The following is a 24,084-nucleotide window of genomic DNA, read 5'->3' as shown; positions in this document are numbered from 1 at the left end:
AACACCCAGATTGAGCAACTCCGGTATCCATTACCACGCTAGACGGTTTTTTGGAGCCCTGTACAAGCAACAACATGCAGATGCATTTGTGCAAAGATAATGACAGATTTAGATATCTTATTGCTGCAGAATAATGATAATACAGCATATTTGGTCAACAAACAATGCTGCTCCCTTGAAAAGTGTTCCTGCATTGTGACAATGAATTGCTTTAATAAATAATATGATTATCAGATGACCATGTAATATCATTGAGTGTAGGAGTAAAATATTTCTAGGAATAAGAAACAAAATTCTCTTTCTAACTTACTTACGGCTACTTACAAGTCACCATTTGTCTTCCACAATATTAAAAATACCTCCAGGTCAAGGCCCACCACCTACAAAACTTTGTATGGGTGCCCTTGTTCTCATCAGCCAGACTTCACCAAATGCTTGTGTCATTCACAGTTGAGGGTGTTGAAACAATAATGTAACTGTTAATATCATTTATTACCAAAAACATTACAAAGACATTGTATTACTCACAGTTCACATATATACAGAGTAATATATCTGGACAGTATATGTACCAATGATTTTTGGTACTACTTTATTATCACAGACATTAATATAAACTACTACAATAATAAGAAAAACAAATTGTATGCAATTTTCAGTGATGTTCAAAAATGTTTCAGTCTTATCATCAATGTGAGGATATCATTTAGTGAGCTATAAAAAGTAGTATTTCCCTAGGTAAAAAAAATGAAAATACTGGCAAACAAAAGGAACATTATTTTCATTTTGATTTACTACACATCCAGGAGACACAAATATGAAAAAAAAATCCACTCTTCTGATTTTTTCTGTGCTAGCATATTTTCTCAAATGGATTCTTAACATAAGAACATAAATATGGTAAATAGTAAGTCAGTGAAAACACTTGTTTGATAAAGTTGCTAATGAATTACTATGAAAATAGCTGATACTGCAAGTCTTGTGTGCCGAGCAACCCAGATGCGTTACTTTGGTCACGTTACTTTATGATAGCTACAGAATGAAAATAAATAATTTTATTCATGTATTTACAACAATAAAATTACCTTTTCATGAACATGGATTGGTAGGAAAAATGTCAGTCATAACTAAAAGATACCTTCCTCAAGGATAATTAAATAGTATCCCCTCAATCTCAAAAAGACTTTAAATTTTTCTATCGCTGTTGACTTACTACATTTAGAAAAGAGGTCTTCAAATCACGTTTTAAAAGAATGGTTACACAACAGCCTGTCAAGCATTCAATATCGAGACATGATTGAATAAAGGATAAAACAGTTTGCTAATTATGGCCACCACAGTAAGGTCTTTAACCTGAGAAACATAACTCAGAGGCAAATTATTCAATAGAACTTGGCTTGTACAATCGCAGATTATAAAAACACTTCAAATTGTGTTACCATAACAAGTTTCCCTAAAATGCAACTTAGGTACAAAGCAGCTTCAGAATAATAATTCAAATGACATTCTCTCTATAAATATGAAGTTTTCTAGAAAATTATCCTTGGAACAAAAGCATAACACCAAGCAGTCTCTGAGGTCAAGTTAAACACATTTACTTGAGTACGGAAATTGAGATAGGATCAATAACACATTGTAATCGAAATTACTTGCCAACACAGTGTGGGTGCCCTCGGTTGGAATATAATCTATTAAGGACATGAAAAAAAGGAAAGTATAACAAAAAAAATCTTTATCATACAAAATTCTTGTTCACATAAAGTGAAACAGTCAAAACAGAAAAGGGACATTAAAAAATGAGATGTGTATGAACATTATTGTTAATCATTATAATTTTAAACTGCAAACCTTGCATTAATGGCATTACCATCTTCAAAACTATTATAGGAAATGGGGCAGGAGGAGTTAGATATAATTAAGCTATAAAATTATCAGAACATTTCTGTTGTAGTTGCTGTTCTCCTAGTCAACAACTAATTATTATATTTAATTTGTCAATGTGTATAATATAAAAGCAAACAGCACAATTCCCACACCAATAACTGAAGGGAATGCAAATGGTGTGTAACAGTACCAATGATATATATGGATTGGGAACATAATTAAAGCTATTAAATAAAATGACGTTACTATCAACACAGAACTGAAGAGAGCTTATTTAGAGTCATAATGAATGCTACTATACACAAGACTGACTGACAAACGTCTCTGAACAATGTAACAGCCATAGTGACTGTATTGCGGAATGTAACGGAAGTATTGTCACCTTATTGCCTCACAGCCATTTCCTTAGCGGAATAACAGAGGTCTTGTAAGTTCGTATAGGCTACAGTAGACAGTGGAGGACTATCATGAAGACTAGTTTACACCTCTACTTCCAGACTTTGATAACTCCATCACGAGACCCAGTAAGCAGGAAACACTGTGATGCCTGACACATGGCCACTTCACTAATCCAATCATGATGGCCTGCCTGAGGCTGGTCAGGGCCCGGGCGGGGCGCCTCTTCATTACTGCGCTGTCTCTGGACTCCCGCAGACTGTGATCGTGGCTTCTGCACCTCTTGCACTACATTGGTTCCATCCACTAACCGTGACCTGTAAATAAAAAAAAAAAAAAAAAAAAAAAAAAGAGAGGGAGTTTTTGCACATCTCATTAGATAAAGTGTGTTTACTCCAGGAGAATATTGCTCTAGCTATCTTTTAAATATGCAGAAATATTTAATGCAGTTGAATGAAGTAGTGTTCTTAATAAACAGTTTGGGGCCACAAACACTATGAATGAAATATGAAAGGAGAGGACAAACTGGGATCTACACTGGAGTCCTAAATTAAAGCAACAAATGGAAATGTTGCAAGCTGCACTTATTTTGCCACAAAACCATATAAACAGGTGATAGTATAGCAGAAACACTATAAAGAATACAGGACGTAAACAACTGGAACATGCACAGTGGTAGCCAAAAACATTCTTCATTTTTTTGCGACTTAATGGATTTGCACACACACATTCTGACAACTGATTAATGTGCTCAGTATGGGACGTGAACACCTCCGGCAGCAATACAGGTCTGACAGTGATGGAGCCTGCCACAAATGATGTCATCAATCTCTTATTGAGGCAATAATGCCCATTATTCTTGCAGAGCTGTGCACAAGTCTTGGAGAGTGGTTGGTGGATGCTGAAGTGAAACATCCTGCATTCTGGACATACTCTATAGGATTCAAATCAGGAGAGTGAACAGGCCACACCATGTGTGCATTATCTTCCATTTCCAAGAAAACATAAACCACCTGTGCTCTATGAGATCGAGCATCAGTGTCCATCAATAAGAAGTCTGGGCCCACAGCATCTCACAACAACTGCACATGATGTTCCAAGATCTCGTCACGATACCTGATAGCAGTTAAACCTTGCTAATTCACCTGTACTATTTCATGAGGAGGTATTCAAGTGTTCAACATAATCGCTACCCACAGAATTACAGATCCTTCTTGATATCGGTCTCTTTCCATAATTTTTGGGTCCTGAACTCGTATTCCACAACGTTTGGGTCCTGAAATCGTATTCCACATTCCCTCCAGATGCAAATCCGTGGCGAATCACTCTCCATACTAAATCGGGATTCATCTGTGAAAAGAACATTGGCCCACTGTTCAACCGTCTGGTAGCATGTTGACGACTCCACTCTAGACGTTTTCTCCTGTGAAGACGTGTCAGAGGTATACATACAGCAGTCTCTGACAATAAAGGCCACTCTGCCAAAGCCTTCTGTGCACAGTTTGCCTCAATACGACACGTTCGGGAGTGCACTTTCACTTTAGGCAATTTTTCACATTTTCAAAACCAGCTTTTTTGTACACTTCATTGGTGTTTTTTCCACATCAACTACCTTTTGTAATACTTCATTAGATAAATATTACTGTATTTTCATATGTTCCAGCACAGTGTCTTTGTTCATTCATTTGTTTTCTTTGTATGTTGTCATCCCGCAAGTGAAATTTTTTCCCATAATAATGTGTGATGCATGTTAATTAGACAGACAGAGAGAGAGAGAGAGAGAGAGAGAGAGAGAGAGAGAGAGAGAGATGTTCAGTGGAGATGTGAATTGAGGGAGTAGGCGGGAGAAGTGGTTCAAGACTTTCTTCCTTCTTTCTTTTCGTCTCTCTCTCTCTCTCTCTCTCTCTCTCTCTCTCTCTCTCTCTTTTCTTTCCTTCTTTCTTTGTTTTTGGAGGCAAAGAATGGCCATGCAAACACACATATTACTTTTAATTCTTTTAATCAACTTGCATGTCAGTCTCTGCTCATGGATTGCATTTGTAATCCTGTGCATATTCACACATACACTAGTGTCCAAAATTAAAGCAACAAACCACTATTCCTCCCACCTGTGTCTAATTCCTAACATAATCATACAAACTGTCAGCAGGTGTCCGTTCAGTCACTGTCTGCATGAAAGATAGCATTCCAGTCAACGATGATGTCAGGGCACCTGCAAAATGGGGTAGTGTTTGCCGGGTAGTCCCACATCCACTATTGCTATGTACACAGTCACAGAAGGTGCATTATGGCACAGGGAAGATGCCTACCAGACTCTCTGTGATGTAGGGCCAGAGGAAGAATGGAAGCAGAACAGTTGGAAACTAATGTGGCCCAATGGCTTAATGTGAATTGTTCTATTGTTTCTCAAATGTGGTGACAGGTTATAGAGACCAAAACTGTATCCCAAAAACCAGGGCAGAACCGACCACATGTGACATTAGAAAGAGGCTGTAAGGGTACGATGGTACCACCTTAGTACTGCACGGCAGCTGCATGACTACAACTGGACTGTTTGGAGTCCCTCTAGAAGGCAAACGTAAGACCACTGCTTGAGGCACCTGAAGAAAACCACTAGTTCAGTTGCACAATTACTGCATCCAAAACAGGATTGTCAATTCATCTACAAACCTGGACACATTCTATCAAGTGGAGCCACAGTAACATTATTAATAGAATGGTCGAAGAAAATAAGTGAGCAAGTGAAAAGTTTGTGAGAAGAGAGGACTGGTTAGAAAATTAGAAAACATTTACTCCATAATCAGTGCTCACAAGCAAGTGCACGCATGCAAGTAAGTGTGCATGTGCATGCGCATGCACCTGCACACGCACAAGCACACACGCGCGTGCGCATGTGCGTGCACGCACGCACACACACACGCACATGCACACACACACACACACGCACACACACGCACACACGTATAATTTTTTTTCTGCTAACCAACAAAATATATTCCTCTTTTGCTTGAAAGATTTTTATTCAGGCTGACTATCAGTCAATATGACACTCAGAAGAACAAATCCGATTATGTCACAATACTCTCAGTTTGCATGATCATATATAGATGTAAGTTTAAGGAACAATGTTACATGTATTTCAACTCTGCTCCTCTAAGATACTATACTATATTAAGATAATGTTCCAAAACTCATGTGGTATTGTGGTAAATCAGGCTGTACACTAATCTCCTGGGTTACATAACAAACTTTGTTCCATTTTCTTATGTGAGGATATGAAGCACTGACATTAGGGTGTTAAACTATGCAGTTCTTTTATTATTGGAGAAGAGCACATTATATCCCAGAACCAAGTTTTACATTTTGCCTTTTTTTGACAACTTTAGTGGATTAAAAACAGCATTACAATCTACCTGTAGCATTATAGTTATTATTCCATAGGAGGAGTGCAAACTGATACAGAAAAATGTATCATTGTCACAGAAATGAACTTTAATTAGGTAATACAATGAACAACAAGAACTACTACTACAATAACAACAGTACATATACATACACCTTAGCCAAGTAAGTATTTGCTGCCCAATTAGGACAGCACTGTGCAGCAGTTTGACAGTGAGATTGCTGTGGAAGCTGTGAACATACACTGTATTTGGAATGTTATAATGTCTACATACAAAAAAATCTTGTACTTACTTATAACAGACTGTAGATGGTGTTACAGAATCATTAGCAGCTGGTATAGCAAGATATGATTCATTAGGGGACTCTAAGTCCCAGAATCTGACTCTCATATCTGTTCCTCCAGTAATTACAAATGGTGATCGGTCTACACATCCAGCATACATTGCACAAACACTGTTCTGGTGAACCTGTTGTTATTAAAATAAAAAAGAAAGAGTAAAAACTTTGAAACACACACACACACACACACACACACACACAAATTGTCAGAAACTACTTAAATGTAAAATATAGAGAACACTGAGACATAAAGAAATGCAAACTAAAATATAGACACCAAAGCAACTGCATTACTTCAGAGAATATGCTAGAGTAAGGTGAACATCTGATGTGTCCTGATGTGCAACATGAATGGTGGTCCTGTATTTCCCTCTCTTCTGCAGGAAGAGCTGGCACTGGTTACTCGTACATGCCAGAGGTCTGCCTTTCATCCTCAGCGGAACAATCTCTTGGGACAGTACAGTGCTTGACTAATCTAGTCATTTGATTGTGTATTAAAAAAAACCTGAATGGAGCTCTGAAAAACAGAGCAGAAGCAGTACACCCAGACATTCAGATGCCAGCATGATCTCGGTGAGTGGCCACAGTCTGGTACTGTAGACTGCTTGCGCTCATTTGTATCACACCTAGTTGCTATTCAGTATTGAACCCTGCTCTGGGCTTGGACATTCTGGCTTACATTCTTGATGTTTGTTCATTACTCCACTCATGTCAATGCTGGTTTTGTTCATAGTGATTAAGGTGTTCTGCATCTTGTGTCTCAGCAGCAGCAACAACCACCACAGCAGTTGGAGGGCACTACTGTGCTACCAACGCCATCCACTCCCCCCCCCCCCCCCCCCCCCTCCACCCCTTCAACGAGGTTTCAGAGAGCTGAGATGTCTACTTCCAACATCTTTACTTGCATTGTCATCTGCGTGATATTTCTACTGAGTGGAAATGCGATTTACTATTGTCTTCCGGTAGTCATTTATATTAAGTGGTGCAGAAACTATAGCCACTCTCAGAACATAATGACTTGTCTTTCAGTGCTTTCTGTGCTATGTTAAGCAAAACTACAGTCAGCAGACATACCTTGCTGCTTCTGGAATTCAGTTTAATCAGTGTCACAAACATGGACAATCATACTCTGCTTGGGCAGCTGACTTGTGGGCTCTTGCAGGCAAGTGCAGTTTTACGTGTCAGAACTGTTACGTTTCGTTAAGTGGAATTCTTGATTTGGGATGAGATTGATGTCTTGTCCCTAACAGAGAGGTCACTGCTAAAGCTTTGGCCAAGTCAAATTCTAGTCTTGGTGAAATGCTTAAAATTGCTAAGTCTTCTGATGTTGCTTTGGCAACTCATCATGCTTTTCCAAATGAAATTCACATTTCTCAGGTTGTAAGTGGAGGTCATTTGATGATTCATCCTCTGATTCTAAGTCTCATCACAGTTGCCAGGCATCTGGAACACTAGTAAGTATGTTGCCGATTCTGGTCCTGCCCTTAGAGTTGGTGACCTCCTTTGTAATGTTAACTAGGCGGGTCATAAACGGCCCCCCTCCAGAATCGCATCATCAGTCAAACATATCACAGATGTTACAGTCTTGTCCTGAGTATGGCAGCAGGCACACCAGATGCTGATGCCTGCACCATGCTGCAGGGTGCTGAGCTTGTGGTAAGAGTGGTGACCTGGTTGTCATGTGTCAATAGGCAGCTCGTTGGACACATACAGTGCTGCATCAGGACGGCAACACCATTCCATCATGACTTCACCATTGGCAGTTTCCCCAGCTGCCATCAAAGCTAACCTTGAATTTGATATAACTTGGCCAGGCCATGGAATTCCTTAATCAACAAGGACACATGTTACCCCAGTGCCAGTTCTCTCCTCAGAAAATTCTAACTGGCGGCTAAGTACAAACATGATGAACAAGTGCTAACCTTTTTAGCAGTGCACTCCCTGACTGCTACTAACATTTTTGGTGTACACACCTTTACTGGTTTTGGGTTCACAGTACTGGACCAAGTTAATTTAGTGTCACTAATGGTGCATTTTTCTGATCTTGATGCACTGTGCATGATGTATAAGGATATATTTGATAAAAACACTCAGGTGTGCATGTAACTTTACATCTCAGATTCCTCTGAAGGCTTCGATAGTGCCTAAGTTTTGTAGCACTCACCTGCTTCAATTTGTGGTTCATGAGGCTCTTCAGGCGTAAATTACACAGGTTCAGGACCAAGGCATTACTTCCTCAGTTTCCACCAGTCAAGGGCAACTCATGTGGTTGTCATTAAGCACCCAATGGTTCATTATGTATTTATGGTGATTTTAAGTCCACTGTTAACACACTGTCAAACATTGATTGCTAACACTGCCTCACCTAGAAAAGTTGTCTAAGCTAGCTTGGGAGCCAATATTTTCCAAAACCGTTTTACAGTATGCTTACTTTCAGCTGCAGCTTGATGAGACTACATGTCAGTTGCTAGTTTAAATATGCCATTTAGCTTGTTTGTGCACAATGCGCACTACCTGGGTTTGTGAGTGCACCCACTATTTTTCAAAAGTATTTAGAACAACTGATTCAAGGAATTCCATACTGTGTTAATTATCTGGATGATATTGTCATGGGCCTGACCCATGCAGAACACTACTAGAATTTTGAATTCCTCTTTAAATGGCTCCAGCAAAATGGTTTACACTGTCAGTTGAAGAAGTGCAGTTTCTTTGCCGTCAGTGTCAAACACCTGGGGCACATTCATAGTCACAAATGTATCCCACCCATGCACAAACACAATGATGTGATTATCAATATGCCTGCGCCCACTAACGTTAAACAGTTGCAGGAGTTTCTGGGCAAAATCATGTACTATTCAAAGTTCAATCCCCAAGTTGAACAGATCGTGCACCCATTAAATCAGCTGCGCAAGAAAGGTGTCAAATCTGTGTGGTCGGTTGCCTGTCAGCAGCCTTTTCAATGCCTTATGGATGGTCTTAAGGCAGCTCTGTGTCTGATCCAATATATGCCGTGTCTGCCACTAACACTGGTGAGAGACATGACCCCAGTATGGCATTGTGGCAGTTTTATCTCACAAGTTGTCAGATGGTTCAGAGTGTCAACTGCCTTCACCTCCAAAATGTTAAATTTTGCACAGTTAACTACTTCTAAATTGGGAAAGAGGCATTAACAATTTTCTATGGTGTCAAAAAGTTTCATATGTATTTGTATGATAGCAAATTTCACTTACTGACTGATCAACAAGCCTTTGGATTTTCTTGTTTTGGCAGTGGTCTAATCTTCCAGATAAGATGGTGCAGTGTCTGTAATTCTAGGCTCTGTTTTTAAGCTTGTATCATTACAACGTAAATTTTTGGCCCACTACCAAACAGACCATGGCAGACGCCCTTGTCCCATCTCCCTCTTGGCCTGATGCAGAATTTGATCACTATGAGACTGTTTGTTTTGCATAGAATCAACAGCTACAAACAACTTTGGTTGAATTACCGCTGACAGCACGTGAGGTAGCTGTGATGGCTTTCCACGACCCCATCCTTTGCAAGGATTTACCAACGGTTCATAAGTGGTGTACAAAGCACGTTTTCTGACAGGCCAACACTGTTTTTTGTAATTTTGTGCTGCACTACTGGCTCTGTGCCTCGCAGGGTGTCTTGACACTGGCCATGGAAGGCTCCGACTGCCGGGTTTTCATTCCACACCCTGTGTGTCCAGCATTCTTCAGTTCTTTCACACGTCACACTGGGGAATGAAATGCCTGAAGGCATTAGCTCAGTGGCAAGTCTACTGGCCCAGCATCTATGTCAACACTGCAGATGATGCCACTCCAGCCCTGCCTGCTCCCTCAATCAGGATCCCCAGCACAAACATTTTTTCCCATGGCCCCACCCTGACCACTCATGGGAGAGGGTGGACATCGATTTTGCTGGGCCATTTCAGGGAACTGTGTGGCTGTTAGTGGTGGATGCCCTTTCCAATTTCCTATATGATGTGTGCATGTTGTCCACTACCTCCCATGCCACCACCCCTGCCCGAGCGGATTTTCGCCATTGAGGTTGCATCTTGTGCTCTGGTATCAGACACTGGGCTCCAATTTACGATCAGTTCAAGGGCTCCTGTTGCCGCAACAGCATCAAGCATCTGACCACCACCCCTTTCACACCACCTCCAATGTGCAGGCTGAATGCATGGTCCATACTTCAAGACTTAGATGCAGAAGGCCTTGTACAGCTTCCTCATGATGTATTGGTCCACACCCACCAGTGGAATTAGTCCAGCTGAAATTCTACCAGACTGGAGCCATCACACCCTGTTAGACCTCCTGTGTCCCATACAATGTGCCCATTCTGCTTACCAGTCTGCCTACAAGAAAGGTGCCTTTGTCTGGGCTCGCATGTTCAGTCAGCATCTGGGGTATACTGAAGGTATCATCCTTGCCCACATGTGCCAACAGCAGTACAACACTGTGGCCAGGACCATTCATTTGCTCCACCGCTACCAGCTCCATCTTTGACTGCCATTGCAATTGGTGTCCCCATCTTTGCCTCCTCTTTTGCCTCACACACCACAAAAGAGATACCTCCAGCCAGGTTTCCCACCCCTCTCTTATCCCTTCCACGCCATAGTATGACCTCTGCTCTTGTACCCCCAACAGCACATGGGCAAGAGATCACAGTTTTAGAATCTATGGAGACTGGACCACTCCCTCCGCTCCAGCCGTGCCCCTTCTCAAGAAGAAGGAATTTAATATCCCTGTTATCCAACATTATCAATGACAGGGCAAAGGCGTTCCAGCAAGATTGAGTCAGGCATCATCAGAGGTACCACCACAAGGTCACACAGTCTCACCAAATAGCAATCTGAATCTAGGCACACAACACAGCTTAGTGTCACACTCTGCATCATGCCTAGTTGTATCAAAAGCTACTACTCATCATCAGAGGTACCACCACAAGGTCACACAGTCTCACCAAATAGCAATCTGAATCTAGGCACACAACACAGCTTAGTGTCACACTCTGCATCATGCCTAGTTGTATCAAAAGCTACTACTCAGTATTCGACCCTGCTCTGTACTTGGATATTCTGGCTTACATCGTTTGTGTTTCTTCATTGCTCCACTCACAAAAACACTGGCTTTGTCCACAGATCACAAGTGCCTTTTAGGCACATATACTTCAAACTTGTACTCTTAATATCAGGCCAACAGATTTTTTTCTGGGCAGGAACATTAAGGGCACAATGTAATTAAACTGTAAAATATTCTGGACCAATGTATGTTGATTGAAGCTTTTCAGGCACCATTAGTCCAGTACATTACTGTAAACCTCTAGGCACATTGTCATTGTGTGATATGAAATCACCATAGCATTTCAAGCTGATTTACAGAATAAAAAATCTATTTTATTTATGACTGTCTAACTGCACAATGATCATTAACTATTGGTTGCATTTTTACCTAATGAATAACGCAACAAGCTCTTTTTCAAGTGTTGTTCCTATTACAGCATGAACAGCTATTGCTAATGACAATTATCATTTTCTATGTGGTACACTATTCTACAGAATGAACATTACAGAATATAAGTTTATATTTAGTCACTAGCTATAAACCAATGTGCCATACATATGAGTTGACATCCTTGTCATCATGAATGGTGAACCAGCATATTTGTCACTTCAGACTATAATACTGATTGTAGTTTCGACTGTGTCACAGTTCCATTGCCCCTAAGATAGATGCTTGTGCACAAAAACTAAAGAAGTTACAACAGTCTGCATAAATCAATGCTAACGTCACACATAATACCTTATAACAATTAACAGAATGCAGGTGGTTATAGCCACAGTCACAAACCAGTGTCAGATGACAGCAGATGTGGTAGTTGTTACCAATGATCACCCTTCACCAAGGGATCAAGCACTTTAGAGGTTACAACAGATTTTAATTACATCTAATTACACAAATTTGCCAGAACTCAAAATCATCCACACATATACTATATTTTATGGACTATAAGATGCTATGGACTATAAGACACAACTTAATTTTTAAGCATTTTTTTTTTAAAAAAACTCATTTTTACCATTTTTATTATTAGATTGCAAAGCAAGACTGAAAAAAATTCTTAGTTTATACAACCGTGCTGCCCTTTAAAATCCCTGAAAATCCTTATCTGAACTTTCTTGTTGTTCTCCTCCTCCTCCTCCTCCTCCTCCTCCTCCTCCTCCTCCTCCTCCCCTCCCCCCCTTCTACCTCTTCAACTTCATCATAGTCCTCTTCATATATCAGATGGCCATTGATAGAGTTACTTATGCCACACTTCTTGAAAGATTTAACACTAATGTCTTCTCTCACTCTAGACCACGACTCTTTATTCACTGACACACTCATTTGATTGTATAAGGGGTGTTCAAAAAGAAAAGAGCCTGCATCTGGAATGCGCAAACCGGTGACAGGAGCTAGCTCTTTATTCGCATGAAGTAATGGCTGCTATCGACAGGGGATCTGAAGTTGATTCCGTATTTCTAGATTTCCGGAAAGCTTTTGACACCGTTCCTCACAAGCGACTTCTAATCAAGCTGCGGGCCTATGGGGTATCGTCTCAGTTGTGCGACTGGATTCGTGATTTTCTGTCAGGAAGGTCCCAGTTCGTAGTAATAGATGGCGAATCATCGAGTAAAACTGAAGTGATATCAGGTGTTCCCCAGGGAAGCGTCCTGGGACCTCTGCTGTTCCTGATCTATATAAATGACCTGGGTGACAATCTGAGCAGCTCTTTTAGGTTGTTCGCAGATGATGCTGTAATTTACCATCTAGTAAGGTCATCCGAAGACCAGTATCAGTTGCAAAGCGATTTAGAAAAGATTGCTGTATGGTGTGGCAGGTGGCAGTTGATGCTAAATAACGAAAAGTGTGAGGTGATCCAAATGAGTTCCAAAAGAAATTCGTTGGAATTCGATTACTCGATAAATAGTACAATTCTCAAGGCTGTCAATTCAACTAAGTACCTGGGTGTTAAAATTACGAACAACTTCAGTTGGAAAGACCACATAGATAATATTGTGGGGAAGGCGAGCCAAAGGTTGCGTTTCATTGGCAGGACACTTAGAAGATGCAACAAGTCCACTAGAGAGACAGCTTACACTACACTCGTTCGTCCTCTGTTAGAATATTGCTGCGCGGTGTGGGATCCTTACCAGGTGGGATTGACGGAGGACATCGAAAGGGTGCAAAAAAAGGGCAGCTCGTTTTGTGTTATCACGTAATAGGGGAGAGAGTGTGGCAGATATGATACGCGAGTTGGGATGGAAGTCATTAAAGCAAAGACGTTTTTTGTGGCGGCGAGATCTATTTACAAAATTTCAGTCACCAACTTTCTCTTCCGAATGTGAAAATATTTTGTTGAGCCCAACCTACATAGGTAGGAATGATCATCAAAATAAAATAAGAGAAATCAGAGCTCGAACAGAAAGGTTTAGGTGTTCGGTTTTCCAGTGCGCTGTTCAGGAGTGGAATGGTAGAGAGATAGTATGATTGTGGTTCGATGAACCCTCTGCCAAGCACTTAAATGTGAATTGTAGAGTAGTCATGTAGATGTAGATGTAGATGTAATATCATGGTATGTGTAAAGAGCTGTGGTTCCGACCAGAGCAACGAAGTTCACTGCCTGTTGCTAGAAGGCACGCATGCATGTCACGTGACTACACAGAGCTAGCAGCAGCATTCATCAATCATCCAACACTCCCAGTTGCATTGCAAACAGTGACATGGAGGCATCAACAGAAGAGCAAAGAGGTGGTGTTCATTTTATGACAGCAGAAGGAGAAGGAGAAACGGACATTCATCGATGAATGACACAAATATATGGTGAACACTGCATGTCCCTTGCAAGGGTCAAGGTGTGGCACAAGTGTTTGGGCAGGTGTCGTTAGCCGATGACGCATGGTTTGGAGCACCACACTGCATTACAGATGACATCGTCCCACTGGTGGATGCACTCATTACCCAGGACCGCCGAGTGACAGTGAAAGCCGTAGCCGCCGTGGTCGGATTGAGAGTCAGAAGTGTTCACACCATCATAAAGGAATGACTGCACTTGCGCATAGTGTGTGCCCTATTGGTGCCGCACAGTCTTTAACCACACCAGGAAGCATGTTGAATGGCCCACTGTCTTGCTCATCTGCAGTGCTATGCTCGGGAAGAGAATGCGTTCCTGGCACGAGTAGTGGCTGGAGATGAGTCATGGTGTCATAACTTCAAACCAGAATCAAAACGGCAAAGTCTTCAGCTGTAGCATCCAGAGTCACCACCACCAAAAAAAGCCAAAGCCATCCACATGAGTGCAGGAAACGTTATGTTGACATTCTTCTTTGACCAAGATGGCCCCCTTCTGATTCACTTCCTGTGGCATGGGACAACAGCGAATGCCCAGCATTACTCGCAAGCCTTGACCACCCTTGACTAAGCAATCAAATCAAAACGACCAGGCAATCTCACCTGTGGGGTCATTTTGCTCCACGAAAATACAAAGCCTCATATGGCCAACACAGTCGCAGCACTAATGCAGATATTCAAATGGGAGGTTCTCGGCCACCCTCCATACAGTCCGAACCTCTCTCCCTGTGATTATGCCATTTTTGGTCCCCTTAAAAAGGCTCAGAGGGGCAAACGATTCACCTTGGACAAGGATGCCCAGCTGTATGTGCAGAACTGGTAAACATCACAGTCCCGGGAATTTTATGAGACAGCCATTCACCACCTTGTGTCACAGTGGGACAAGTGTCTCAACAGCCAGGGTCAATACTTCTAACATACAGGCACTGGTTTCTGTAATTATGCCTCCGACTCGTTTCTTTTTGAACGCCCCTTATAGGTTGTTTTAAAGCTCCCCTCTGAGGGAATTCATGTTGGGTTTTTCCATTGTCCATTTGTTCCATTCCTCTCTCACATACACCTTAAGTGGTTTATTTACCGAGACATCAAGAGTTTGCAATTGTGAAGTAAGTACTCCCAGGACAACAGCAAGCTCTGTATTTCCCTGCCTCAATTTCTCTTTCACAGAATTTTTCAAATGACTACTAAACTGATCCAGCACAAGACGAGAAATCGTCTTCAAGAAAGCACCTTTCCTTTCTCCCACCCACTGTTAATCCACAATTTCATACTAGCCTCATCCATCCAGTCCTTGCCATGAATGTGAACAACAACACCGGGCTGTATTTCAGAATGTCTTGGAATTGTTTTGCGCTAGAAAATGATCACTGGATTAAGTTTAGTACTGTCAGTACACACTGTTAGAATTAATACAAAAATGATTCAAACACATGCTCATTAACTTACTGCTACAGAGGAATTTAAGAGACTTTAAAGGTGAAGTTGCCTGGTATTACAGGTTTATGAAGTGTCATGGACTTAGCATATGAACTAAAACCAAAATATCTCAGAAAATGCCACAAGAATATGAAGAGAAAATATTGTCCTTCCATCACAAAAGCAAACAAATGTGGAATAGTGAATATGGAACAACAGTGTAGTGCATTTTTTCATGTCCACTTGTTTTTACAGTTACAGTTTTAGCACCTTTGGCAACAGTTCTGTTACTCAAATGTCGGAGGAGTTTTGTCCATATTCACTATTTGGCTTAGTTCCACACTGGCTTTCTTTCAATGCTGAATAACAAAGAGATAGAAAGATAATATTTTCTCTTCATATTCTTGTAGCATTTTCTGAGATATTTTGGTTTTGGTTCGCATGCTAAGTCCATGATATTCATAAACCTGTAGCACCAACCAATTTCACCCTTACAGCCTCTTAAATTTCACTGTAGCATAAGCTTACGAGCGTTTATTTGTATCATTTTTGTATTAATTCCAATCCCATTTTGATGGTGTCCTTGAATCCATTTCAGTACGTCGTCTTCTGGTTTTGGCCATTTTGCATTCAGTCCTCTATTTCCACATTTAGTCTTCCCTTTTTTTTCAGTTTTTTACTAGCCCACTAACTGCAAAAGCTTTTTTCTGTTGGTGGTGGGCAAAAATACCACTCAGTTGCTCTATTTCCATGTTCTTCTGCATATGCTACTACTTTCAATTTATAGCCCACATCATATGAATACCCTTTATTTTTTTCCATTATGAAAGTAGCTACTGACAAAAATATTGTAATTTTACTGATAACACAAATCACTTTCACTTTCAGTTCCAGTTTGCTGGCACTGTAGACAGCAATGGTACATCATAGGCTAGACAGAGTTCTGTATTTGTGATGGCGGGGCAGGAGGAAGACAGTGTTAGCAAGCTCGTGAATCCCTGCAACTCATGTTCGTTGCATTGGTGCACTGCTGCTTCAAGTCAAATCCATTGTTGCCAGATACAGATAGATTTAGCATGGTATCGAATATACGGCCATTTTTAAAACTGGTGGCAATTTTAAATCAAACACTGGATAATTTTATATTAATTTTGAGTATAAGACGCACACAAATTTTGGAGGCAATTTTAAAAAAGTGTGTCTTATAGTCCGCAAAATACATTACATAGTACGAATGCAGCATCACATAGCATAGCCATAAAATGTAACACATGTTTAAACTCAAAATGCATTTTATAATTAATTGAGCAATTATTCATTTTAGCTGATAGTAGAGATGCATGTCATTTGAATAAGATGTAACCCATGTAGACGAAAGGATGCGGGTTTTAAGGGAGAGGGTAAGGAGTCATTCCAATCCCGGGAGCGGAAAGACTTACCTTAGGGGGAAAAAAGGACAGGTATACACTCGGACACACACACATATCCATCCACACATACACAGACACAAGCAGACATTTGTAAAGGCAAAGAGTTTGGGCAGAGATGTCAGTCGAGGCGAAAGTACAGAGGCAAAGATGTTATTGAAAGACAGGTGAGGTATGAGCAGCGGCAAATTGAAATTAGCGGAGATTGAGGCCTGGCGGATAACGAGAAGAGAGGACATACTGAAGGGCAAGTTCCCATCTCCAGAGTTCTGACAGGTTGGTGTTAGTGGGAAGTATCCAGATAACCCGGATGGTGTAACACTGTGCCAAGATGTGCTGGCCGTGCACCAAGGCATGTTTAGCCACAGGGTGATCCTCATTACCAACAAACACTGTCTGCCTGTGTCCATTCATGCAAACGGACAGTTTGTTGCTGGTCATTCCCACATAGAATGCGTCACAGTGTAGGCAGGTCAGTTGGTAAATCACGTGGGTGCTTTCACACGTGGCTCTGCCTTTGATCGTGTACACCTTCCGGGTTACAGGACTGGAGTAGGTGGTGGTGGGAGGGTGCATGGGACAGGTTTTACACCGGGGGCGGTTACAAGGGTAGGAGCCAGAGGGTAGGGAAGGTGGTTTGGGGATTTCATAGGGATGAACTAACAGGTTACGAAGGTTAGGTGGATGGCGGAAAGACACTCTTGGTGGAGTGGGGAGGATTTCATGAAGGATGGATCTCATTTCAGGGCAGGATTTGAGGAAGTCGTATCCCTGCTGGAGAGCCACATTCAGAGTCTGATCCAGTCCCGGAAAGTATCCTGTCACAAGTGGGGCACTTTTGGGGTTCTTCTGTGGGAGGATTATGTGTGAGATTGGAAAATGACCAGCGAGAAGAGAAGGGGTGCATCTCTCACTGCTCCTTTCAACAAGTTAACTGCAAGCTTAATTTACTGTAAATTTAATTGGCGAGTCATTTTACTGAAAGCTGAAGCTGTGTTTGCTGTGCTTGCATATAAGAGGGAGCAATGGGGTGCTGGAGGTCTTTCACGGTTCGTCACTTGACAGGGAAGGATCTTGTGTTTATGTATTACTTAGATGACAGTTGTCGATCAGCAACTTGGCCATGCTGCTTTCGATCTCTAACATTTGGCAGATGTTAACCTCTGGACATCAGCTCGGAACATACAATGGAACCACACAGACTGCTCTGTCATCTCTGATTTTCTTCATAGTTATAGGATTTGAAGAACAGTGCTCAGACATCAGTTTCTTAAAGCAGTATGGTGCAGTCCTCAAACGAACTCAAAAATATTGTCGCTGAAGATTAGAAGATTTTTTTATTGCTGTTGAGTATCAAACAATTGTATATTTGTAATGAATTTATTGGCTGTTCAGTACATAGCATAATTGCACTGTAAACAACAAGTTTCTGGTTCAGTTCTAGTCAATAGCATTTTTTTTTTTTTTTTTTAATTTCATATTAATTCACAAATAGAAAAGTTAATTAAGAACAAGGTTGAACCCTAATTTTTAATACAAATATCATCATCTTATATTTAATTACTGATCATTTGAAAACAAATTAAAATCTGATACAGATGTGGCAAATGATTTTTTTGTTAAATGAAAATAATTATATGCATCAATATTACTGTAAAGTTTCTATAAATGAAAAGTAATTAACCGATTGTCTATTTGATGTTTCAGATTTTTCTATGAAATTTACTTTGTTACGAATTTTCATATTTCCATGTGAACAGTAATTAAAAATAAGAAATGTTATTTTTATTAAAAGTTTATGAGCCCATATTTGTTTATAAACACTGCCAGATGTTAACACATGTGGAATTCAAAGAAGTACAAAAGGAAAGTGCGATTAACAAGATATGAACCAGCAGTTTCATTTTTACAATTTGATAATCCTACACACTAAACTACTGAAAAATTCATTACTAATAGACATTTCTTTAATACTTAACAATACTCAGAAATATTTTAATATTCAAAGGCAGTTTTTTTCAGGTTTGGGGATTGTGTCATATTGCTTCATGAAATTGGAGTCTGGGCACTGGCCTTCAAATTATATACTTTAACTTTTTGCAAGTGAATGACTCCTTCACATTTATGCACCAATCAGACAATAGTAGTTTTCAAGGATCTGTTAGCATTTGTTCACAAACATGCAAGCTTCAACCAATTTACAATATTTGATGTTTTTAGATAGTGTTCCACAAGTATCTATTATTTGAAATATTGTGACGCCACCATTCATGGGTTTTATTTCTATGAATGAATAAATGACTGCATTTTAATTTTATTTATGTATTTTGTCTTGACTACTGTCACTGCTCACATTCATAAAATTATTATTTAATTTTAAAATGTGGCTGACAAATCCGACCACTTGTAAAACATGTTAATTCAGTTAAAACAGCCAAAAGATATAAATGTAGTAGTTATCAACCCATCCCAGAGATAATTCTGGGTCATTCATTTGCCCAACCTGTTTTAACTGATATCAGGTTGCTCTCTAGCAAACATGGCAGGGATGGGGACTTCACAGGGGTCTTGGGTTTGTATAGGGGCATGAGAGTGTGACAGCATACAGTGTAATAAGCAGAAGTTAGGAGAGGTTCATATATCAAATAATTAGTGAACTTTTGATGAGTCCCTCATGGTACTTAAAACTTACAAGTCCAGCACATAGGGTCTACAAGAAATGTTGCTGTTCAGTACTTAGATATGTTGTTGTTGTTGTTGTTGTTGTGGTGGTCTTCAGTCCAGAGACTGGTTTGATGCAGCTGTCCATGCTACTCTATACTGTGCAAGCTTGATCATCTCCCTGTATCTACTGCAACCTACATCCTTCTGAATTTGCTTAGTGTAACTCGTCCTACCAACCAATCCCTTGTTCTAGTCAAGTTGAGCCACAAATTTCTCTTCTCCCCAATTCTATTCAATACCCCCTCATTAGTTATGTGATCTATCCATCTAATTTTCAGCATTCTTCTGAAGCACCACATTTCGAAAGCTTCTATTCTCTTCTTGTCCAAACTATTTATTGTCCATGTTTCACTTCCATACATGGCTACACTCCATGAAAATACTTTCAGAAATGACTTCCTGACACTTAAATCTATACTCAATGTTAACAAATTTCTCTTCTTCAGTAACACTTTCCTTGCCATTGTAAGTCTACATTTTATATCCTCTCTACTTCAACTATCATCAGTTATTTTGCTCCCCAAATAGAAAAACTTATCTACTACTTTAAGTGTCTCATTTCCTAATCTAATTCCCGTAGCATCACCCGACTTAATTTGACTACATTCCATTATCATCGTTTTGCTTTTGTTGATGTTCATCTTATATCCTCCTTTCAAGACACTGTCCATTCCATTCAACTGCTCTTACAGACCCTTTGCTGTCTTTGACAAAATTACAGTGTCATCGTCGAACCACAAAGTTTTTATTTCTTCAACATGGATTTTAATTCCGACTCCGAATTTTCCTTTTGTTTCCTTTACTGCTTGCTCAATACACAGATTGAACAACATCGGGGGATAGGCTACAACCCTGTCTCATTCCCTTCCCAACCACTGCTTCCTTTTCATACTCCTTAATTCAGAGATGTAGCAGTGTACTCAGCTACCAGAGAAAACATAAAACAATATGATACATCTTCATATTAATATTAATAAGCATATCATCCTCTTTCCTTCAAGTGGGAAAATATATATTTTCCCATGTGGAAGGTTTCCCTATATTATATTCTTTCCTACAAGTTTTATATGATGCTAACAGCACACTGTACATAATACATGAGACCAATCACTTTTCCAAGAACTATCAACACAAACCTGTGTGTGTGAGAGTGGTGGGGCACTGCTAGCCCACAACACAGCCTGACGAAACTGGGTCTCCAGATTCCAAAAAGATATCTCATTGTTGCCTTGCACAGCTGACATCACCCACGAGTGTTCCACAGGATGTCTGACTAGCCTGCGCACACGTGCCCCTGCTCAAAAAATGTTCGTAACTATGCGTTATTTGTAACCTTTCAATGAAAATAACAAATAAACAATGAGAACTGAAATTCGCTGATTCAAATAGGAAGATTATGAAACAGTGTTTAATAAAGTAATATTCACATTTAAAAGCTGTTAGTGAAAATTATGTTTTTCCAAAATGCACAGTTTCAATACAATCGTATTAAGGAAAAAGTATAAAGTAAATCCACTAGTAGTTCCAAATCATACACAGCAGAATGAACTTATTATTTCTTCAAACACAACAGTACTTTTTACTACAATGTAAATGGTGAAACTGTGTAAACAAAAATTTTTCTATTTATTTATTACATAGCAGTCACCGAAACAAACCTGTAGGATGCAGTATTGATGTAATAGGCAGTTGGAATCGAAGGTCCCAACAGATATGAAATCCACTTGTTGTACCCAGTGTAAGCCAACTTTGTTTTGAATCCAGGCAGAAAGAAGTAATTACTCCTGCACGGGAACAAGAATTAGTACAATGTAAATAGATATAAATGACGACGCTGAAAATTAATTATAACAAAGTAAATAGAAGTAAAAGCATAGCTTGCTAGATTCTAGTCTTTCTTTCATTTCCCTTTTTCTTGCACATATCTTTTTGCATCACTCTTCTTTGTTTGCAGACCCTCAAATGGGCCAACCACACTTTCTGCAGAGTTTATTCACCACAGTTTCTGCAGTGATTTTTAGGATGGTGCATATTTGATATTGCATTTGCCTTGTACTTATGAGATGAGAATGTGCTTACTATGCCAGCATAACCACGAATGTACATTTTTACATTTGTTGCTGTCTAGATATTGTTTACATGAAGCGGAATGGTAAAATCAGTTATTATTCAATTAAAAGTTGGGAAGTTTGAGGAGAACTACATAAACTACATACAGACTGATCTGCTGCAGTAATCACTGGATTCAGCATGTATTTGAATCACACGTGTAATCTATTAAGTGAGTGTTTAAGATATTATTTTACCCCAAAAAACCACTCTCTCTCTCTCTCTCTCTCTCTCTCTCTCTCTCTCTCTCTGTGTGTGTGTGTGTGTGTGTGTGTGTGTTTAACATCTGCTAGGCATTAGTAATGACCAATGGCCCATGCACATTGGTTGGAATTGGAGCAGTTGATGTTTTGAGAAGTGACACTATAGCAAACTAGGAAAGTCTGTGGTCCACACAAGCAAAATGCTGTACATCTTGGTGAAGCACAGATGCTCAAAGGCTTCTCGCTATTGAGTATTTTGCCATATCACCTATTAACTGGTAGGTTACTACAGTCATTTTCACCATCCCCATACTTGCAACTCCACATGAATCTAAATGAAAAGCACAGGGAAAAGTTGAAAAATGAAACTGGCCATTCTTCCCCCCACCCCCTCCCCCTTGTCCCCTTCAAAAATCTTGACATTCACCTAAATGGGTAAAGGAAACTAAGTGAAACCTACATCAGAATGAGCTGACTTGAACTCTGCTCCTCACAATTGAGAGTCCAGTGTGATAATTGCTAATTATTAAGTTACACCACTTTCCAGCTAAAGTCACAACTTGAGATACTGTATATTTTCTCACTCAGCATCAGTGGTAATTAAAGTGCTTCCCTCCTTCACTATTAAAGGTGGCATTTTAATATGGTGTCTGGCAGGGCATTGCCCTATGGTCAGTACTGAGTAAGGTACTTTCAAGGATCATTTTAAACTGCATTCAGGATTCTGTGAACACACAACTGAGGAGAGAGCAGGCAGGTTTTAGAAAACATCAAAGCTGTGTGGACCTTATTAATACTCTCTGAATTATTCTGGAACAAAGTGCGGAGTGGCAACGCACCCTCTACCTTAACTTCATTAACTCTGCAAAGGCTTTCGACTGTGTCAATCGAAGAGTCATGTGGGATACACTTGCAAAATATGGCATTCAAACAAAGTATTAACATCATCACAGAAATGTATGAAGACTATGAATGCCAAGTATCACATAATAGAGAACTAACAGAGCCTTTCCAAGTTAATTTGGAAGTACGGCAAGGGTGTATCCCTTTGCCAACACTATTTCTTATGGTGTTGGACCATGTGATGATGAGAGTGATTGGGGGACGGAAGAAAGGTGTGCAATGGGGTATGTGGGATAGGCTCAAAGATCTAGATTTCACAGACGACATATGCTTAATGGCACAACGATATGAAGACACTGAAGAGAAACTGGCCAGGTTACAGAGAGAGGCAGAAGTTGCAGGCCTCAAAATAAATGTTTGCAAAACCAAAGAAATGCGGATAAATTTGACCATCAGGAATAGGCTGGCCATTAATGGAGAGGACATAGAACAGGTCCAATCTTTCCTCTATCTTGGAAGTATAGTCACAACCACAGGAGGCACTGAGGAGGACATGAAGAGTCGCATCCGCAAAGAAAATGGTGCGTTTGTACAACTGTACCCTGTTCGGAGAAATAGGAACATCTCATAGAAGACCAAACTCCGGCTTTTCAATTGCAATGTGAAGGCAGTTCTGTTGTGACTAACCACACCAAAAACCAGCTCCCAGTTTTTATCAATCACTGTCTCCAGCGTACTTTAAATGTGAGATGGCCAGATATAATGACAAATGAAGATCTTTGGAGGGAGACAAATCAGCAACCAATCAATATACAAATCAAGGAAAGAAAATGGAACTGGATTGGGCATACATTGAGGAAACCAGATGGAGCTGTTGAAACGGTGGCATTGGACTGGAACCCTCAAGGAATTAGAAAGCATGGTCATCCCAAACAGACCTGGAAAAGGACGACCAAGAGAGAAGCTGCAGAGGATGGGAAAACATGGAGTGAAATGAAGAGACTTGCTAGAAATCAGACCAGGTGGAGGAATTTCATCACGGCCTTATGTCCCACAGGGAACGACAGGAACTAAGTCAAGCGAAGTAAGTCACTGAGCTGGGATACGTGTAAGTCAGTGTACTAATTTTTGTACTACATTTCAGAGGCTAATTGCAACATGTGACAATCGATTATTGGACAACAGTTGGGATGAGACAGAACATGCAGTGTGGCAATTCATCGTTGGACCATATGAGACAAGAACATTTTTTAATTTTTTAATTACTTTTCCTCAGAATATCATTTTCCCAAATTTCTTTTGTCGCGTGACTGTTGATAAGAAGGATAATTGTGGCTTTGCGTATGACAATAATCTGGTTAGGTAGATTTATTTTCGTATTTTGTACCCAATATTATCTTCAAATATGGCAAGCACGGGAAATCCTGATACAACTGGAGAGGT

General features: G+C 40.2%; 1 protein-coding gene across 1 annotated transcript in view; it reads right to left on the bottom strand.

Annotated features, from left to right (window-relative positions):
* Positions 1-520: 520 nt before the first annotated feature.
* Positions 521-24,084, bottom strand: part of LOC124788224 (phosphoinositide 3-kinase regulatory subunit 4) — a 195,436-nt gene continuing 171,872 nt past the window's right edge. The window contains exons 25-28 of the mRNA XM_047255405.1: positions 21,145-21,270; positions 20,623-20,780; positions 5,977-6,152; positions 521-2,597 (exon numbers count right to left, since the gene is read on the bottom strand). Of these exons, the coding sequence (XP_047111361.1) occupies positions 2,372-2,597; positions 5,977-6,152; positions 20,623-20,780; positions 21,145-21,270 (686 nt within the window). The 3' untranslated portion in view covers positions 521-2,371. The remainder of the gene's footprint in view (positions 2,598-5,976; positions 6,153-20,622; positions 20,781-21,144; positions 21,271-24,084) is intronic.

The sequence above is a fragment of the Schistocerca piceifrons genome, chromosome 3 (assembly GCF_021461385.2).
Source record: "Schistocerca piceifrons isolate TAMUIC-IGC-003096 chromosome 3, iqSchPice1.1, whole genome shotgun sequence".
Classification (NCBI taxonomy): Eukaryota; Metazoa; Arthropoda; class Insecta; order Orthoptera; family Acrididae; genus Schistocerca; species Schistocerca piceifrons.
This window is presented reverse-complemented; position numbering and strand designations above follow the sequence as displayed.